This window comes from Neofelis nebulosa, chromosome 1, assembly GCF_028018385.1.
Source record: "Neofelis nebulosa isolate mNeoNeb1 chromosome 1, mNeoNeb1.pri, whole genome shotgun sequence".
NCBI lineage: Eukaryota > Metazoa > Chordata > Mammalia > Carnivora > Felidae > Neofelis > Neofelis nebulosa.
In genome coordinates this window covers 207,814,230-207,833,463 of record NC_080782.1, presented here as the reverse complement: position 1 = coordinate 207,833,463, position 19,234 = coordinate 207,814,230, and the positions used below count along the sequence as shown (strand labels likewise).

Genomic DNA, 19,234 nt, shown 5'->3' with positions numbered 1-19,234 from the left:
GGTAATTCCAAAATACATGAAGAACTTAAAACACCCAACACCCAAAAACACAAATAATCCAATTAATATTGGGCAGAAGGCATGAAGAGACATTTTTCCAAAGACATACAGATGGCCAGCAGACACAAGAGAAGATGCTCATCATCAGGGAAATGCAAATCAACACTACAAGGAGAGATCACCTCACACCTCACACCTGTCAGAACGGCTAACATCAAAAAAACAAGAAACAGGAGAGGATGTTGGAAATGATGTGGAGAAATAGGAACCCTTATGTACTGCTGAGGGGAATGCAAACTGCTACAGCCACTCTAGAAAATAGTATAAAGTTTCCGCAAAAAGTTAAAAATGGAACTATCCTACGATCCATTAATCGTACTACTGGATCTTTACCCAAAAAAATACACAAACACTAATCCAAAAGGATACATGCACTCCTACGTTTATTGCAGCATTATGTAAAATAGCCAAATTATGGAAGCAGCCTAAGTGTCCATCGATAGAAGATGGAGAAATAAGATGAGAAGGAAGTGACCCCTATAAAAGTCAGTCAGTCAGTAGTTCAAAAAAAGAGGTTGGGGGGAGAGGTTTGAGATGGACAGGGTAGATGCAGGGCTTTCTCAAGTGGCGGCAAGTTCCATTTGTCAACCTGGTGTTTCCCTTATGATAATTCGTTAAGCTACATATTTGGTTTTGCTGTTTTCTATAACTATTTATAATAAAAAGTTGAAAAAAAAAATCTTGGTTTCTCGTTCTAGCTGCAAATCTTGGGGATGTCACTCCATAGGCCTTACTCATTTTAAAAATGTAGAGACGTCCTAAGACATATTCCAGACCTGATATAAATAAACTCAACTACAAAAATGTCTAATCAAGGAGAACAAAACCATTCTTTACAAAAACCATGTCAGATAATGACTTAACTCACCAACAGTGTAATAGAACAGCTTTCCCAAGGAACAAAAAATCTACCAAAAAAAAAAAAAATCTTGTATAACAGTATTAATATACAAGAAGCAGTCAAAGCCTAAGGTTGTCTAAATTTACTTTTTAAGTATTTTTTCACATGTTAATGACCCAAGGATAGAGTTCCCAGTTTACTTCATCTATGCCTGAAGGCTTTTGGATTTTAAAAGGATTTGAAATAGTTTTGTATCACATTGATATGTGATACATATTAGAAGATATACCAACCGTATTTTCTTTGACGTGGGGGGAAACCATTGTATTACACCAGTTAGGAAATGGTAATAAATCAAGGAAGCATAAAATTAATAATTAATGCTTTTTGTGCATCCAATTAACCTATGAAGTATTTTTTTTAAGTATGTATAGAATTTATTCTGTTTAGAAATGAAGAACCGAAAGGCTGTCTCTTAAGTCCAAACTAAATTAAAGGGGTTTTAAGTTTACCGCCAACTGGGAAGATAAGTCAGTCCACTAAAGGTTTTAAAGCAGGCATACTCTTTTTCTTCTTATTAATACTGTTCTATTAGGCATCTTTTCCCAAAACAGACCAGGTTCTTCCATCTGTTATAATAGATAAAATCATCAGAGGGAAATGCTAAGTGGCCAAGTATCAGGATTTCTTGGTAGCTACAGTATGCTACTTGAACACCAATTTGACCTTATGTACATTCAAGCTAGCCTTGAACCCAAAGGACCTTTATTAATTAACAGCCTCTATGCTTTGCCTTTAAATTCCATCAACTCCTAGTCTTTTGTTGAATTAATGTTACACTAGCAGACATCTACTGATGAGGCTCATCCTGTAGAGCCCATCTCTGGGCTAGTTTTCATCTCTGATTGTACAGTAGAATCACCAAGACAGATTTTCTAAATACTGGAGCCTTGGTACCACCTGCAGGAATTCTGACTTGTTAAATGGTAGGGTTCAGACACCTATTTTTTTTTAAGTTCTCCAGAGGATTCTAATGAATATCAAGGTTGAGGGCTATTGTTCCTGACCACTCTCTTTCCCCTCAATTCATCAGTTACCTTTCGCCTTCACTCGCTGAAAGGCAACTGTAGATATGTAGCATTTTCATTTTCTCATATTCCTTCAGAACATTTTTTTCTTTTAAAAGGTTCCATAGGGCTATTTGCTGATTATTTCCATCTCCATCAAATCACATGCCTCTTTTTTCTAGCACTTTCAAAGGTTGTTTTTTTTTCACTACTTTTGCAGTTATCAGTCATAAGAAGTTTAATTACATTCATAAAATCTAAAAATTATGAGCAGATCAAAATATCTCAGACCAAGACCCAACTCAATGAGAAAGATAAAGACAGCCGCAGATGATCGCCAATGCCACAAATGGTATAAGCATCAGTGACCAAAACTCTACATTTGACCAGTAAATAAGTATTTCTGGTGACTCTTTTAAAAAATGGCTATAAGAAAAGGTATCTTTAAGGTGTTTAAAAGATTGAAAATCCACAATGCTAACTTAAACCTAATTTCTTATAAAAAAAAGAAAAGAAAAGAAAAGAAAAGAAAAGAAAAGGAAAGAAAGAAAGAAAGAAAGAAAGAAAGAAAGAAAGAAAGAAAGAAAGAAAGAAAGAAGCAAGCTGACTGGTTTCTTCATTATCATCTCCTGCCTAAGCAAGAACACACTGCAGTAATAGAGAACATTAAATGCCACCGGTGCCGCCCAGAAACAACTCATAATGAAGCTGGATGAATTTGAGCTGTTGGAAGATCATTTTAATTGTACATAAATAAAACCTGTCCTATATAGACAGAAATGGAAATTAAAGTGCCAGTTAGATTATTAAGAAATACTTCTAACAAGAAATTGCTTCATTGCCCTGGGGCTCTAATATTTTCCCCAACTCAGCAGACAAGACCTGGAGACAAACAAGCAAAATATCGTAAGCAAGGGCATTGTTGATAAATAGGTAAGTGTCTAATACCGAGTACCAGCCACAAATTTTTAGTAAGCTTTTATGTTACAAGTGTGCTTTGATCAATTCCCTAACCTGAAATGGAAGCCAAAAAGTAATCCATGTTAACTGTAACTAGCAAGAATGTATAAAACTGTCTGGTTCATCGAAGTTTCCAGCAGCTAAAATATAAACCTTTTAAGTAAAAATGATGAAAAGTGAGAGGAAACAAAAAGAACCTGATTTATCTGTATCTGACAATATTTTCCAAGATATATGAAAATGGACCCCATTGAGGAGGGCACCTGTTGGGATGAGCACTGGGTGTTGTATGGAAACCAATCTGACAATAAATTTCATATTAAAAAAATAAATAAAATAAAAAATAAAAAAAAAAAAGAAAATGGACCCAAAAAAGACTCTGAAAGGCATGAAAATACTGTATTATCAACGGGGGCATTAACAAATCAGAGCTAAGAATAAATGAACTCTAGCTTTTCTACCTATGTAGATAACACAAATCAGAACATTATTAGTATTTTTTCAAAAAAAAAAAATCTTTTCTGATCAAGATATGTGTAGATGGACAACATTGGACAAAACCACGTTCTCCATACTTGAACATCATGCTCTACTGGGCTAGAACAAGTGGTATCATGATAACACCTTTCAAATTATCTTTAGACACTACACACACACACACACACACACACACACACGTACACAGACACACACGAGACCTTATAACTCTACACCTACAAACTCAATTTAGATTCATTTTATTATCTTGTTTCACAAACCTGTGAGTCTTCTATGTGCCTTTTAAAGTTATGTTCTGTAATATTTGGTGTTTATTTCTTACTAAAGAAGTCTAAGCAAGAACTACAGAAATACTTAGGGGTTCAAGGAGTAAAATTGACTCGGAAAAGATTGACAACACCAAGTCAATCTTTTCCAATACATGCCTCAGCTGTCTGCAGTCTCGAATGACTAGGGAAGAGAACAGTTAACAAAGTCCAAGGAAGCTACCAGATATCTGGGCACAACAAGACGGAATTCTGCTTCTTTCTGGGAGGGGGGGAGAGGGGTGTCAAAAGGAAAAAACTGAATATAAATGGGAAATAAAGGTTGGATGCTCTAATTAAGAAGCGCTCTCTCTCAGGGGGGAAAGTGAAAAAAAAAAAAAAAAGCTAATGTATTTTGAAGGAATGAGAAGCTTAAAATCTTGAAGAGAAATTTTAAGAGCCTCTTATCCACACCTAATGGTACATCCAAAAGACAAGACCACTACATGCTGATAGCAGTCCACTCATAATTCATACAGAAGTCAACCATCAGGACAGTCTCATCTTGTATCCAAAAATAAGTGGGGGGCGGGGGGGAGCTGGGGAGTCAACTCCAAAAAGTACGGACAAGCAAATGCTAATGTGTTACATTTCACTTTTCCCCTCCCTCTTGCACCCTCTGAGACTCCCCATCCCCCCCACCCCCCAACCCCTGCTTCCAGGGTTTGCTTTCACTTCCTGGGATGTAGGTTTTGACTTCCAGGATTCCTCCAGCTTTCTATGGCCACTGATTACCCTGAAAAAGCCTAGAAGCAGAAGAGCAAATGGAAGATTCTTCTCAACAGATGGGAAAAGTAGGGTGAATTTTTTATGCTTACAATCCCTTTGTGATGGGGGGTGGGGGCAGGAGGGGAGAAGAAGTATCTTATAGCTCTAAATCCTACTCTCCACAAGTATCCTGTTTAACACATTTTTAAAAGTGTTTGTCAAGTAATCCATGGCTTCCTGTTAATCCTGTCAACAGACTTGTACATAACCCGGACATCGTACACCCAGAGCCAGTTCACCCTGAATACAACTCAAGCACCCACAAGAAGATAAACACCAACATCAACCCAGGAATCACAGATACAGGGTATGATACACCAAAACCAAGGCAGCAAGTCTATTAGACTTTATCTACTGAAGGGCGCCTGGGTGGCGCAGTCAGTTGGGCGGCCGACCTCGGCTCAGGTCATGATCTCATGGTCTGTGGGTTCGAGCCCCGTGTTGGGCTCTGTGCTGACAGCTCAGAGCCTGGAGCCTGCTTTAGATTCTGTGTCTCCCTTTCTCTCTTCTCCTCCCCCTGTTGTGTTCTATCAAAAATAAACAAATATTTAAAAAAAATTTTTAAAGAATTTATCTCCTTAGCTTGGTCCGTCCCCTCAAAGCACAGGAGTCCTGACAAATATCATCATTTAACATTATCTGCAGGGGTGCTTTAAAAATTTTAAGAGAAGAAAAGGGTTAATAATTAAACCACAATCAAGAATGAGAACACTCAAAGTCAGGATAAGCAAGACTGAATAATACATTTACAAGGTGCACTTTTATTAAATTATAGTTGCCTTTCATTTAGAAAATAGGGGAAATTCTTATGCAATTGTGCTTAAGAGCTCCTCTGTCCTGTTCCAGAATTTTCTTCTTACAATTTTGGGGAACGATGGATTCTCTTCCATTTGGACTATCATGTCTCATCCTAACTTCAAGGTCCTTACCACTTACTACAGAATAGTCTTACCATCCACCCAGTAATCAAATAAAAGCCAAGACTGTATTCATTCATTCAGAAAGTTTTTTTAAATACACTGACTACTGAACACCTGAGACAAGCCATTTACCAAGGAATGTCCATCTGGCCTTGTAGTACCCATCCTCATGTACGCTGAGTATACTTGATGAGGGGAGTAATTTCCGGAGTTAATTAAAGATAGAGATCCTATGCAGGCAAAAGGCTATCAGGACAGTCCAGCAACACGTGCACAGCCGCAAAGCAAAATCCCAACTTCAAGTAGCTTAAATAAGAATATGCACCCCATCACACAATGGGAGAGTCTGGAGGCAGGATTGTACATAGCCAGAGCATCAGCTCTAAGGGGTCATGTGCCAAGGATCCCACACCCTCTCACCACCATGTCAAATAACAGGAAAGAAAGTGGTTTTCTGCTCTGGATCTTTTTATAAGGAAGAGAAATCTTCCTCAGAAGCCCCCAGCACACCTGGCTTCCAGACTGTACAGGGCACATGTGGATCACCTATCCATCTCCACCCTAGAAGTTGGAAAACTGTGATCTGACACTTTCAGCCTCTAACTAGGCTACTTGCTGAATAAAATTTTAATAATCTTTTCTAACTGAAAAAGTCAGCATTACTATGAATTTGTTGGGGTTTTTTTCCCCCTATTCTAAGAAACAAGCTTGGCTAGTTTAGTGCTTGTTTGAGGGTTAACATTTCTAAAGCATTTTCATATACTTTTTCTATATATATATATATATATATATATATATATATGCATATATATGTATACACACACACACACACACACACACACATACACACACACACACACACACACACACACACACACACACACACTTAATGCTTACCCACAAAAAGAATCTCAAAGCAAAGTCTAAGGCTAAATTTATAAAAGTTTACCTGACAAATACCCCCATGTTCTCTGGAACAACCCATCCATAAATTTTCATGGTTTTTCCTCAGAGAAGCTTTTTTGGTACTCATTAACCTAAATACCCTGGTATGACAAAGTCTGTATGTGAGAGTTAATGTGTCTCTACTTCCAGAGCAAAAATAGATGACTGGTCAGCTTGAACTTCCTACAATGTTAACCACCCACCAAATTATTCAGAACCCTCCTAGGAAAAGTCACCATCCTCCCAGCACTAATTAAAGGAGTGAATGCTTTAATCATACTTTAGATAACTAATCTATTTCAATCCTGATAATCTAATTATCTAATTCTAGTAAATAAATTCCAACTTTAGTCCAAAACGATTAGAGGATTAAAGTTTAAAATCAGTGAATGCAAACTGAAATAGATCCACTCTAATGAAGTTCAAAGTGATTTGTTCTTCTGTTAAAACGTCTGTTTGTTATCTGAAATTCAAGAACTAAAATGCACTATTATACCAACGTTTTCTAAACCAATTCTAGTAATATAGTATCTCTTGTAATTATATCAAGTAAATTCATACTTGTTGGATTTAAAATTCCCTAACAGGGGGGTCTTCCCTGATCACTCTATGCAGCAGTTCAGTCAGAGGGAGGGTGGGTGAAGGGATGGGTAAAATAAAGGGGATTAAGAGTACACTTATTGTAATGAGCACTGTAATGAGTATAGAACTGGTAAATCCTACTGTATATCTGCAACTAATGTAACACTGTGTTAACTATATTTCAATAAAAAAAAAACAGTTGTATTATCTCCAATCCCCCTGCTTTTTTTCCCACATTACATTTCACTTATTATACGTTTGTGTTTCTGTTGTGTATATCCTATGTTACTCCGTAGGCCACGATGATTGACCATCCTGGTGCTTCAACTCCATTGCCTAAAATATTGCCTGATATACAGACACTTAATAAATGTGACACGGACTCACTAACAGTCAACTTGAATTTTCAAACATAAATCCGGGGCACCTGGGCGCTTAGTCGGTTAAGCGTCCAACTTCGGCTCAGATGGTGATCTCGTGGTTGGTGGGTTTGAGCCCCGCATCAGGCTCTGTACTGACAGCTGGGAGCCTGGAGCCTGCTTTGGGTTCTGTGTCTCCCTCTCTCTCTCTGCCCCTCCCCTGCTCACCTTCTCTGCCCCTCCCCTGCTCATCTTCTCTGCCCCTCCCCTGCTCACGTTGTCCCATTCTCTCTCAAAAATAAGTAAATATTAAAAACTTTTTTTAAAAGGCTGCCATTAACTTTGACAGAAACCCATGGGGGAGGGTAAGGAAAAAAAAAATGAGGTTAGAGTGGGAGAGAGCCAAAGCTCTCTCCCAAAGACTCTTGAAAACTGAGAACAAACTGAGCGTTGATGGGGGGTGGGGGGTGGGGGGGGTGGGAGGGAGGGAAGGGTAGGTGATGGGCATTGAGGAGGGCATCTTTTGGGATGAGCACTGGGTATTGTATGGAAACCAATGTGACAATAAATTTCATATAGTAAAAAAAAAAAGGTTTAAAAAACATAAATCCAAGTACATCAGTAATTATGGCATAAGGATTTCAACAGCGAGAACAAACAAATCACAAAGAAAAAAATAAGAAACGATTGCTACAACCACCAGTGCTACCACAAGAGACAGCCACCAGTTATAAAACCGGTTATGTTCCAATCATGGCATCAACAATTTAATTCTAACAACAAGCTGATGATATAGATATTAGTCCCATCTTAAGGATGAGGAAATTGAGCATCAGAGGTAAAACAAGATGCCCAATATCAAAGGGATGATAAGTCATCCGAAACACAAGTGCTCTGACTCTTAAGTCCCTAATTCTAATTTGTGATGTCCAGGTACCATTAAGGGACAAAAAGCAATTTTTGTCACAACAGCAGGATACAGCACCCATCTACATAGAGAGCCAAAAAAAAAAGTATAGTACTCAGTGATTTGAACAACTAAACATCAGAATGCCAAACCTGAGACATGTTTAAAAATTAAACATCACTTGAGTCTGTCTTCCCAAACAAAGGCCTCCAAGTCACTGACTGGTCTAGGAGATAAATAGAATTAAAGTATAAGTGACTTATATTCTTGTAACCTGGTCTTTGGTTAAAGTATCCAGTGAAAAGTACAGTGTGTTAAGTAATTTTTCTCTAATCCAATTCTATTTTAAATTCAGCCAAAATCATTTTCTGCTGTCTTTCTGATTGCTTCTTCATTAGCTTCCATTTCTAGATTTCATCGAATCCATTTATTCAATTTTTATATGACTGGTCAAGCTCATTTGTTGTCCCACGAAATAAATATAATTGATTCTGTGTGCCAGTCATGGTTTCTTAGACATTTACTCATTACTTCCACCCACATATTTCATGTTTCCCTAGAAAACTGGCAGCTGAGTGGACACTTAATGCTCCTTCCAACGTCTACATTTATAATTTGTTACAAGATAATTTTATCCGTAGGGAAACTCACATTAAAGAGATGCCTCTAAGCCACTATTATGTGTACTGATTTACGTAGTTAGAATGTCATCAGTCTTACTTTTCTGTAATGCAAATATCATCCTGGTGTATAAGTGACATTAGAGATCAATAGCCATCTGAATCCACTAACAGGCAAAGAAGTCTTGGAGTCAGTAAACCAACCAGTCGGTGTTCCTCACCACTGCGAGGGGCTAAAGGACCACAGCAGTTTTAGAAGCTGTAAGAAGTATTTTCAAATTAAACAAACGCCCAATACTTGTGCCTTTATACACTCAAAAGCCCTCTGATTCCAGTTGCCCACAAACTTAAGCACATCATTAGACAAACGCATTGTTTTCCCCACTGCAGCACGTTCCAGCAGTATCTCTCAACTTGACAGTTTTACTTACTGTCTTGGAAGCAGTATTAATGTACTGCATCACCATTTCTTTTTTGATGCTGAAGTCCTTTTCCCGCAATGGTGCTTTCTTATCTTCATTTAAATTCATATCTTCCTGGAAAACACAATTAAAAAGCCTCATTTTAGAATCTAAGTAGAGCAGCAATTCTACATACCCTACCAACGGAGAATCAATAATTTGTGACTACGGCAGCATTAATTGTTTTGGAATGATTTACGTGTAGTTCTGCCTGGAGGAAAGCAAAGAGCAGGAGACACAGAGAAAAACACGTTCTAGATCATTTTAACAGGTAAAACACCAGAAAATCTTTTTAAATTCGCAACAGGCTAGGAAAATTACACTCTCATCACTACAGGTAATTAGACAGTTGAAGATTTCTGCCTTTCTTAAGGTCATCTGGATTCACATTTTAAATACACAAACACAAATATAGGTACTTTAAAAAAAAAAAAAAAAAAAAACAGTGCACCTGAAGCTATCTTGCACTATTTCTGAAAGAGCTGTTCCATGTATCATAAAAATTAAAAGGTAAATAAGCAAGCACTTTCCTGATTCTGTAGCTACAAGCTCATAGAATCAAATACCTGGTAGAGAGCCTAGCAAAAGGCAAAGCATTCTAGTTTTCTCTTCTCTACCCCTACCAAAAATACCAACTACTTAATTTATTCTAGGTTCCAAAGAACATAAAAGTTGCACTCATAAAATGAAGTACCACCTAAAAATCTAACATTTCTCAACAGCACCAATCAAAGGTTAAAGTAGCCTGGAGCTCGCTACAGGTCTAACACTAACTAAAAATACAAATCAAGAATATCCACGTAAGTATGAGAATTGCTACCAGTTAAGTTGCTCTCATTAGAGGCCGTTCTGGTAATGGAAAAGGAGCCTAAGGTATAACAGAAATGGCTGAAAAAGGGCTGCTCAAATGGATTTCCTCCAGATAGTAGCCCTTATTTGTAACACACAATAGAACACACTTGAATGTATACCAACTCCATAGCCTCTCAGAAACAGGTGTATAAAAATCAAGAATTCAGATCACCTGTGGAGCCCAGCAGGTTAAATTTATTCTAAGTTTTAGAAGAGTGCTACAATTCATCAGACACTGTAGTTTATGCCTTTAGCTGACTCAGTTTTTGGCTACCCATCCCTTCAAGCACTTAAAAGTCAAAATTTCCTTCATTTCACCTTGATATAAATATTTAAGATCTTAGAAGTTGTTCAACTTGACACTCTAATAAAAGGTAGTAATTAGTAATGTCACTCCCGGCTGTTCAGGTTAGAAATATCCTATTACGTGAATAATGGTTTGTTTTGTTCCTTTTTTTTTTTTTTTTTTTTTCCCCTCTAAGCCTGGGACTCTCAATAGGCCTTAACACCACTTAGGATTTTAGAAAGGTCTTGGGATATTCTGGTCGTCAGTGACTTGAGATGAAGCTACCAGTATTCATCAAGGTATATTAGACATTCTTCAACACATGGGCTAATCCTACACAATGAGAAACTGTCTTGTGTCCCACAGAGAGAGACACACATCTTGAAAAAGAAAATTTTATTTAAGCCTAGAATAACTCAATAGAATTAAATGTACAATGGCATTAATATGTAAGTTGTTACAGATGAAATACTTTGCATTATGTGATTTTAATATTTAATATTCTAATATAGCTGCAAGTTATAGTACCACTGGGTGTATTTGTTGTTGTTTTTGTTTGTTGTTTGTTTTTAAATAAGCTTTATCATCAGTTGTGCTCTATTTTTGAAATTTGGGTACCCCAGGACAACACTGCTTGTGGTATTTGAATCACTAGAACAGCACAGCTACATAAACCTGCACCATAGCTGTTGTATGCATGAGGTGAAGATTCAAGAATGACTTTATTATACCTTCTTCAGCAGTCATGGCCAATTGTTTATATTGAAATATATGTTGAATATTTATTACAGTGAGGTATTAAGTGGATTTTTTAAATTATGAGTGTAGGTAGTTTATATTACCTATATAGAATTTCCCTGGAAGAAAGTAATGGGGAAGTTACAGGGAAAGTAATGGGTATACTGGTTACAAAAAGGCAGGGTACTTAAGAGTACTGAGAACCCCTGTATTAAATTATTCACTGTGTTTTTATTTTCTTTCTAATAGCCAAGCATGGCCCTGCCTCTTTCACCAGCAAATTAAAATATGTAGTAAATACAGAATGCTAACAAACTACAAAATCCTTTAGTTGTGGCTGAAATCAAAATAAAATTTTAAGATATACACTTTTAAAAAGTTTACTGCCTTCTTTTTGGAAAGGCATATTCAAGATGACAGGAGCTCATACACAATAGTGGTATATTTGGAATTAAGGAAGAGACTCAGGGTTCTCCCAACCTCTTTCCACTGTCTTATTCCACCTCTCTTGTCTAAATACGGCAGTCACTTCATGACAGTCCCTGTTTTAAAACAAAAAGGGGGGAGACTGGGTGGCTCAGTCAGTTGGGCGTCCAACCCTTGATTTCGGGTCAGATCATAATCCCAGAGCCATGGGATCAATCCCCGTGTCCACTCCACGCTGAGCATGGCGTCTGCTTAATAGTCTCTCTCCCTCTGCCTATCTCCCCTGCTTGCACTCTAAAATTTAAAAAAACTAAAAGTAAAAAGAAATCAAAATAAAAGCAAAAAGGAAAATGAAGGAAGGACACTGAAAGTTTGGAATCAGCTACATAGTACCGCAGACCTTTCTCATTAGGCATGTAACTCACAGGTGGTCATTCTCTACATGTCCAGAAACCAATGGCACTGGAAAAAGAAACTGCCATTTACAAAGGGAAAAAAGGATATATAGGAGCAATGAAAAGGAAAAATATATATTTGTGTATAAAAAAAAAGTTCAGTATTTGTAAAATAGATTTTTATCTCACAAAGAAAAAGGCTGAAAGGAGAAAGCCCTATTGGACTTTGGCGCTGAATTTCAGCAGGGGGCGGGTGGTGGGGGTGGGTGTCTACAAAGTCCTTGAAAAATGTATTGGAAGCTTTTTCCTAGCTAATGCACATCTATATAGGGGGAGAAAAAAGTTCTTTCTTTCTACCCTTCATAGGTTCTTCTAGTTAAACTAGGAATTAAATTGGCATGAGGCTGATCAACAGGAGAAAAATCAAATTTAATTCATACATACAAGAACGCCACATACAAGAAAGATTCCAAGACAGAAAGGTAAAATGAGGTTTATATGCCATACCGAGCTGACGCATGGGATAGGAGCCTGGGGTTTCCAAGGGGAGGAGGGCAATTCACAGGGCAATAAGAGGTTTGGTAATTAGGTATTTGTTCTGCTATACAGATGGGTCACTCAGATAAAATTTCTCTCATAGTAATGCTTTGGGAAAGACTCTCAATTTACATTCTTCTAGGTGGTTCAGACAGGGGCAAAAAAGTTTCTCTTGAGCCCTCCAGGCCTCAGTTGCCTTCAACTCCAGTAGTCCACATGCCAAAGTGGAACAGTTTGGGGAAACTTGCTCTGAATCCCTTCAGTGTCTTTAATTCCAGAGGAGCTAAGCTGAGCATCTCTGAGGGCTATCTAGGAAACTAGAGTTAGGGGTGAGGGGTGGAATCAGGGGAGAACAAGCATCTTCATTTAATAGCCCCCTGCCTTAAGGGAAAATCTTCGATGTGAGAATTTGAGCATCACATAGTCTAAGCTCCATGTGTTACAGGATAAAAAATACAGGCTCACAGAAATCGCATGACTTTTCCTAGCGAGGTGGCTATTAGAAACACAAGCCCTGGAGCCCAGACTACCAGTCCAGGGCAGTTTCCAGGTAATTATAAGAGGTCCCTTGCAAATAAGTCAACCATTTTCATGTTAGTCAGTTTCCACCTGCTCAAAATGATCGTACAGTAGCCCTACTGTCTTTGGTCAGGTTCCCAAGAGGTACTGTGTGAGACAAGGATCCTGGTGCAGATGACTAACAGAGGGGATGCCCTCAGGATAGGGGAATAAAGAAAAGCAAGACAGAGCAGGGGAAAGAGACTTTTGAAAATATTGCTTCAGCCTGAACTGCATGGCTGTTAGTACTACCTAAAGGGAGAGGACAGTTTGACCCCTCCGAATCAGTCAGCGGATTAGCTACAGGATCCTAGCCCCTGGAACCCAAATCTCCAGATAGGGCAGCTATAAGCTACGAGGAACCAACACTTACCACCTGGAATCTGCGTGCACCAGCCTGATGAAGGTGGTCTTAGAGGGGCACCAGCAGCATCCACAACACGGTTTGAAAATAACTTACTTCCTAATAAGGCTTATTTCTAAGCAGAACTGAGTAATACAGAAACTCATGTCAATGGCCTCAACAAGCAATACAAACCACTGGATTAACCAACTCTTCCATTCAGACCTAGGTTGGGACCCTCTACTACACTGCATAGGTACAAAGTGATGCGCAGGTACAGATTTTAAGAGACCCCTGAAATGTGGTTTACTTCAATGTATCAATGTATTGAGATATATGTAGGGAATTCATTAAGTATCTATTATAAACACCAAACAGGAAATATATAGAACTCATAATTGCAAAAAACCAGATGAGTAATTTGAATGAGGTTAATATTTTGTAGGTAGGACATTAAAGTTTTCCCACTTACAGAACAGATATTTATTAGCTGGCAATATTTAGCTGACTAGATCTCAAAAATATTTATGCAGTTACCAAATCAAAACTTTGTCTGAAGAGTATTGTTGTTAAAGCTCTATTAATATCTTAACAGACATTAGAAATTAACTCACTTACAGTGCTACCTTCATATACATGTTTAACCACAGTTTTGCCTGGGGAAATTGGGAGTGGCAATATCAAAAACCAATTTTCTCTCAGTTAATTACTTTCTAATTAAAAACTCACCTTAATTGAACCACTGTGCTGTTTTACTGTGGGAGTCTGACTGGAACTAAAGATAGATTTTAGACACAAAAAAATACTGCCAAAAAGAAACCCAGATCAAGGGGCTTTCAAAATAAGGATTCTTCAGAAGGATCAAGGTCAGGAAAGATAAGGAAATGTCACTGATTGCAGGGGACTAAGGATACAGAGTAAACTAAATGCAAGGTGTGATCCTGGATTGGATCCTAGAACAGAAAAAGCACAAGTAGAAAAACTGGCAAAATCTCAATAATGTAATTTCATTAGTAGTGTACCAACATTTCTCAGTTCTAATAACTGAACTCAAGTTATAGAATGTGTTGACATTTGAGGAAGTAGGGTGAAGGGTATATAAGAACGGTCTGTGCTCTTTTTGCAACCCTTCTATAAATCTAAGGTTGCTTCCAGGTAAAGCTTTTCTGAGACTAAATTGAAATATTCATAAAACTTCTGTCATAAAAATAATTTTCAAAGTATGAAAAAAATGGAACATCCTTCATTCTTTAAAAAAAATATTTTTAAGTCCACTAAATAAAAAGAGCAAGTTTGCAGTATACTTGGCTACAATAAATACAGACTTGATGAAGGGGAAGGAAGTACACACACGTACACACACACACACACACACACACACTATCAAAACAAATATCTGGAACTACTAACAAAGACATAGGTATCAGAATTCTATTCCAAATCTAAAGATTAGGCACTCTTTGGAATTTTCCAAAACAAAATTCAAGCTGTTCGAATTTCTGTTTTCATTCCAAATCTGCTCTGTAAACTGTCCTCATTCTTCCCACAAGCCTTTCTACATCTTTCACCAAGATTTAGTATTCCTAAATAATGGTTAAGTTCTTGCAGGCATCGTGCTAAACATTTATAAGCACTCTTACTACATTAACTGTTACTAATAACCCATGGGAGGTATGGACCGGCTTCTCTATATTGAAGAGAGAATGGAGACTTCGGGAAATTCTTTCAGTTGACCATAGTTCTATGCTATTTGAACTGTGGTCTATCTACACTCATCATTCTTATTCCATTATTTATCTCCATTTTCATCTAAAATCCCATTTCCTTTGGGGCTAATGCAATCGGACTCATCACTTATGTTGCCAACAACTTGTACTGACTCCTCTCCCATCCCATGCCTTGCCACCCAGTCTTTAGCTTCTCCACCACCAGCAATCTTTACTTCAACTTTGCTCAACCACAGTCTTCATGACTACACCTAGACCTTTTCATTATCTAAAAATGGTTCTACCTCAGGTATCATCATGTAATGCTCATGACTCTATTCTCAGACCCTCATTTTCTGTCTTTTCACTTGTCCTACTGTTGGACCACCATAGTGTTGACCTCAATAAGACCTATTTCTTGATCCCCTCCATGTTCTCCTAAAGCAGGTTAATTCTATGCATCATCATTTCCTACATTTACAGAAAAGCCAACTCATTTTTCTTCTCACATTCCCTAAAGTATTTATTTCAAACTTGCCCTTCCCCAAGAGCTATGAAACTACCATTTCAACTATCATTTTCAGTAAGCAAATTTCAATTTCCTCTGTAAAAAGAAAACTTTCAATTTCTCGTTTCCCATATTACCAATTTATTTGCACACTAATCTTTCTGTATCAATTCTTGCATCCATCCAAAGATAATTCCATTCATTTATGCTCTGGATCTCCTTTCCTCTCACCTCCTGAAAGGGCATTGCATATCAATTATCCTTTTTCAATTCTGTCTCACTAAATTGTTCTCAGTTGGTTGGGTCTCAATATATAAACATGTTAATCCTTAATGGATTAAAATTAAAAGGAAAAAGCACCTTCCTTCAAACCTAGCTCTCCTTTATATATGGCTTCCTTTATTCTCCTTCACAGGTAACCTTTTAAAGAACTCTTTTCTACACCCGTTGCCACTTTGACAGTGCACAGACCACAGTGGATTTATTTTCCGGTATTTGTTAAATATGTAAGATGTAACAAAATTTCCCAAACAGAGTTTGCTATTCCTGTTTAGGGACAAACTAGGAAACTGAGGTCATTTTCTGAAGGATGGAGCTGGAGCTAGAGATAATACTCACATCCCCAGCTGAGAGTACGAACAAACAAGGTCCAGCCCCAGAGATGGATTCTTTAGGCAGTTCTAGTAACACAGGTATTCAAACATGGCCAAGCTGAAATCCACGATGTTTCCAGGGAGCACTAGCAGAATCACACACAACCTCAGTGACCTGGAACCAGGGTGGCATCTGGTCGAAGAGTGAACAGAGCTGAGATCTTACAGACTTCACTCACATTGTGGGAGTTTCTGTGATGCACTGTATCCACAGAGAGGAATGAAGGAATATACCTTCTCTAAACTGCATGAAGATACCAAATGGGTCAATAGCAGCCCTGACCTGGAAGCCAGGTGAAAGGAATATAGTCAAGTCAGCAGCTTTTAAAATACTGCAAGGGATTCTTCCTAAGTGTTGGATGGGGCCAGAAATTTCCACAAACAAGAAAGTCCGAAGTTTGCTACTATATTTTACACACCTTGACTCCATCCTAGACTGACAAAATACTAATAAAAATAACTACTTTCCATGTTTTCTTGGCAAAACTGAGGTGAGGGTGTGAAATAATCTTAATACTTCCTGCACATACATGCAACTAGTTAGAGCACTAAGGAGCAATCGAGCGAAGAATGGCAAACAGAATGGACACATATTCCACCAAGTTACAAACATTTGACTCACTATTTTCATTCATGGATGTGGATTTTACAAGACAGCATGCTCATTAAATTTACATACATCAAGTGGAGTGGGATAGTTAACACCATGGAGAGTCAGATTAAATTTAAAATGATTGACTATTCAGAGAATTAAGCGAATATGTACAAGCAGCAAGTTGAAGAGGGTCAGGTTTGAGGCAATTCACCCAGAGAGGAAAAAGCAATTCACCCAGACAGGCAGAGGCATGACGAGATAGAAAATGGATGCTGCAAAGACAGGATCGTCATAGACCCAAACATTCATATTGATCAATAAGCATGATATCAGAAGGTAAAAACTGGAAGCACAGCAATAGCAAGGCAAACATTAATTCTTATTAAGTCAAAAGAAATCATCTCATTTGAATAGTGTATTAGATTTCTGTTTCATGGGTTAAAACCAATAGAACTGTTCCTGGAAACAGTCTGCTTTGGTAACATTTTATCACGACAGCTATGAATTGGTTAAGCATTTTAACAGGTCCACAAGATTCCCTAATTACTTCTCCTGAGACTTCAGATCTCAACATTCTACAAGCACAATTTTACCCATTTCTTCTAAAAGTGTTCTTCTGTTCTTAACCACATTGGAATTCATCTTCCATACCACATGTCAAAGGTCCTGCTAATGTTTATCCCTACACTAAGGTAGTATTTAGTGAAAGATTTCATGATCTTATTCCAGGTCATTATAAACACTCATAGTACACACAAACTGAATCTATCTAGTTCTGTAATTTGTTTTTTGTTTTTTTGGTTTTTTTGTTTTTTTTGTTTTTTTTTTTTTTTTAACGTTTGTTTATTTTTGAGACAGAGAGAGACAGAGCATGAACAGGGGAGGATCAGAGAGAGAGGGAGACACAGAATCTGAAACAGGCTCCAGGCTCTGAGCGGTCAGCACAGAGCCCGACGCGGGGCTCGAACTCACAGACCGTGAGATCATGACCTGAGCCGAAGTCGGACGCTTAACCGACCGAGCCACCCAGGCGCCCCTGTAATTTGTTTTATTCTTAGGTTAGGTTTAGAAAACCTTTATGAGATAAATACCTTGGAAAAAAGAGCTCACAATTAAGTGTATTACTACTTCATATTCAACATGTCCATAAATATGCTAACATTACAGAACAGCTTATCTTTCTTTTGACCATCATTTTTTACTATGTTCTTATACAGTAACCTTTTTTATATATAAATGTGATTGTAGAGATGTTATATTTTTTGGTTTTCCCACTACTAAGGTTGGATTTCCACTGTTCTAGCCACAGTATCTTTACTCAATCCCCATTAAAATTAATAGGAATTCAGATGGCTAGCTCATTAAAAGGATGGCAGGCATAAAACAGCATTTATCCAGAGACTGACAAAGAACTCACATATAATGTTCGACCAAATACTCCAACTGAAGCTTATAGCAAGTGTAAACTATCTTAATTTGAAACCAAATTTAAAACTGTCCTAGAGCCGTTATCAAAGAACAAAAAAAGAAGAAACTCATGCATTGCTTTTCTTCCATATACTTTAAGTTTTAGCCGAATAGACAAGAAATGAAATTAACATGCAGAGAGCTGCACAACTAATTTATTTTGAAATATCATCTTGCTGGAACTGTTCAAGCATATACCTAAGCACCTATAATCACAAACAATGGTTATGTGATCTTTTAGATAAGGACACAGCTACTGGTAAAAGTTTTTATTTGCTTTTCAACTTTTCTAAACAAATGGCTATTTCTTCACAAATTACATGAAGGATCGTCAGTGGACTGAAGATACAAAAGCCAACTTTTCTAGAGATGAAACAAGACTGAGAAAAAGCCTTCACAGCTGGAAAAGAACAGACTTGCACACTTCCCCATTGGTGAAAGAGCATGCTTAAACATTATCATAACACTTATTCTTTTTAAAATTCCCCTAACCATTTTTATTGGTTCAGTGAACTCCCACCAGGCAAAATCCAATGCTCCTAAATCATTTATTTTCTCACTTATCTGGATCCAAAGAGAAACAACTAGGCATTGACATTATTCGCCCCTGACAAACACAGCCAATGAATCAACTTGACAGTTGCCTTATACTTCTATACTCTTTTCTTCTTCCTCCTCCTCCAGTTTGGAATATTATTCCGATTGCTTTTAAACCACCTTTCCCTAAATTTTTCAATTTCTACCTAAAGGAAAGGGAAACGGTAACAACTAATAGATCAAAATGAACCATTCCCATGCAACCACTCTCATTTTATCTGGCCAACCCTAAATATACTTTTTAAGTTTTTAAGAAATAAAAAAATGCTCATGATAGAAG

The 19,234-nt window shown here is 37.6% G+C and overlaps 1 protein-coding gene across 5 annotated transcripts in view; it reads right to left on the bottom strand.

The window, feature by feature from the left end:
* The window catches only part of DIAPH3 (diaphanous related formin 3), a 509,936-nt gene that overhangs the window by 432,030 nt on the left and 58,672 nt on the right, over window positions 1–19,234 (bottom strand). For 4 of the 5 annotated variants that reach the window (XM_058683514.1, XM_058683521.1, XM_058683534.1 and 1 more), the window contains one exon: window positions 9,264–9,368. In XM_058683514.1, coding sequence (XP_058539497.1) covers window positions 9,264–9,368 — 105 coding nt within the window. Of the gene's footprint in view, window positions 1–4,845; window positions 4,913–9,263; window positions 9,369–19,234 lie in introns of those variants that run through there. The other variant, XM_058683539.1, reaches the window with a different exon arrangement.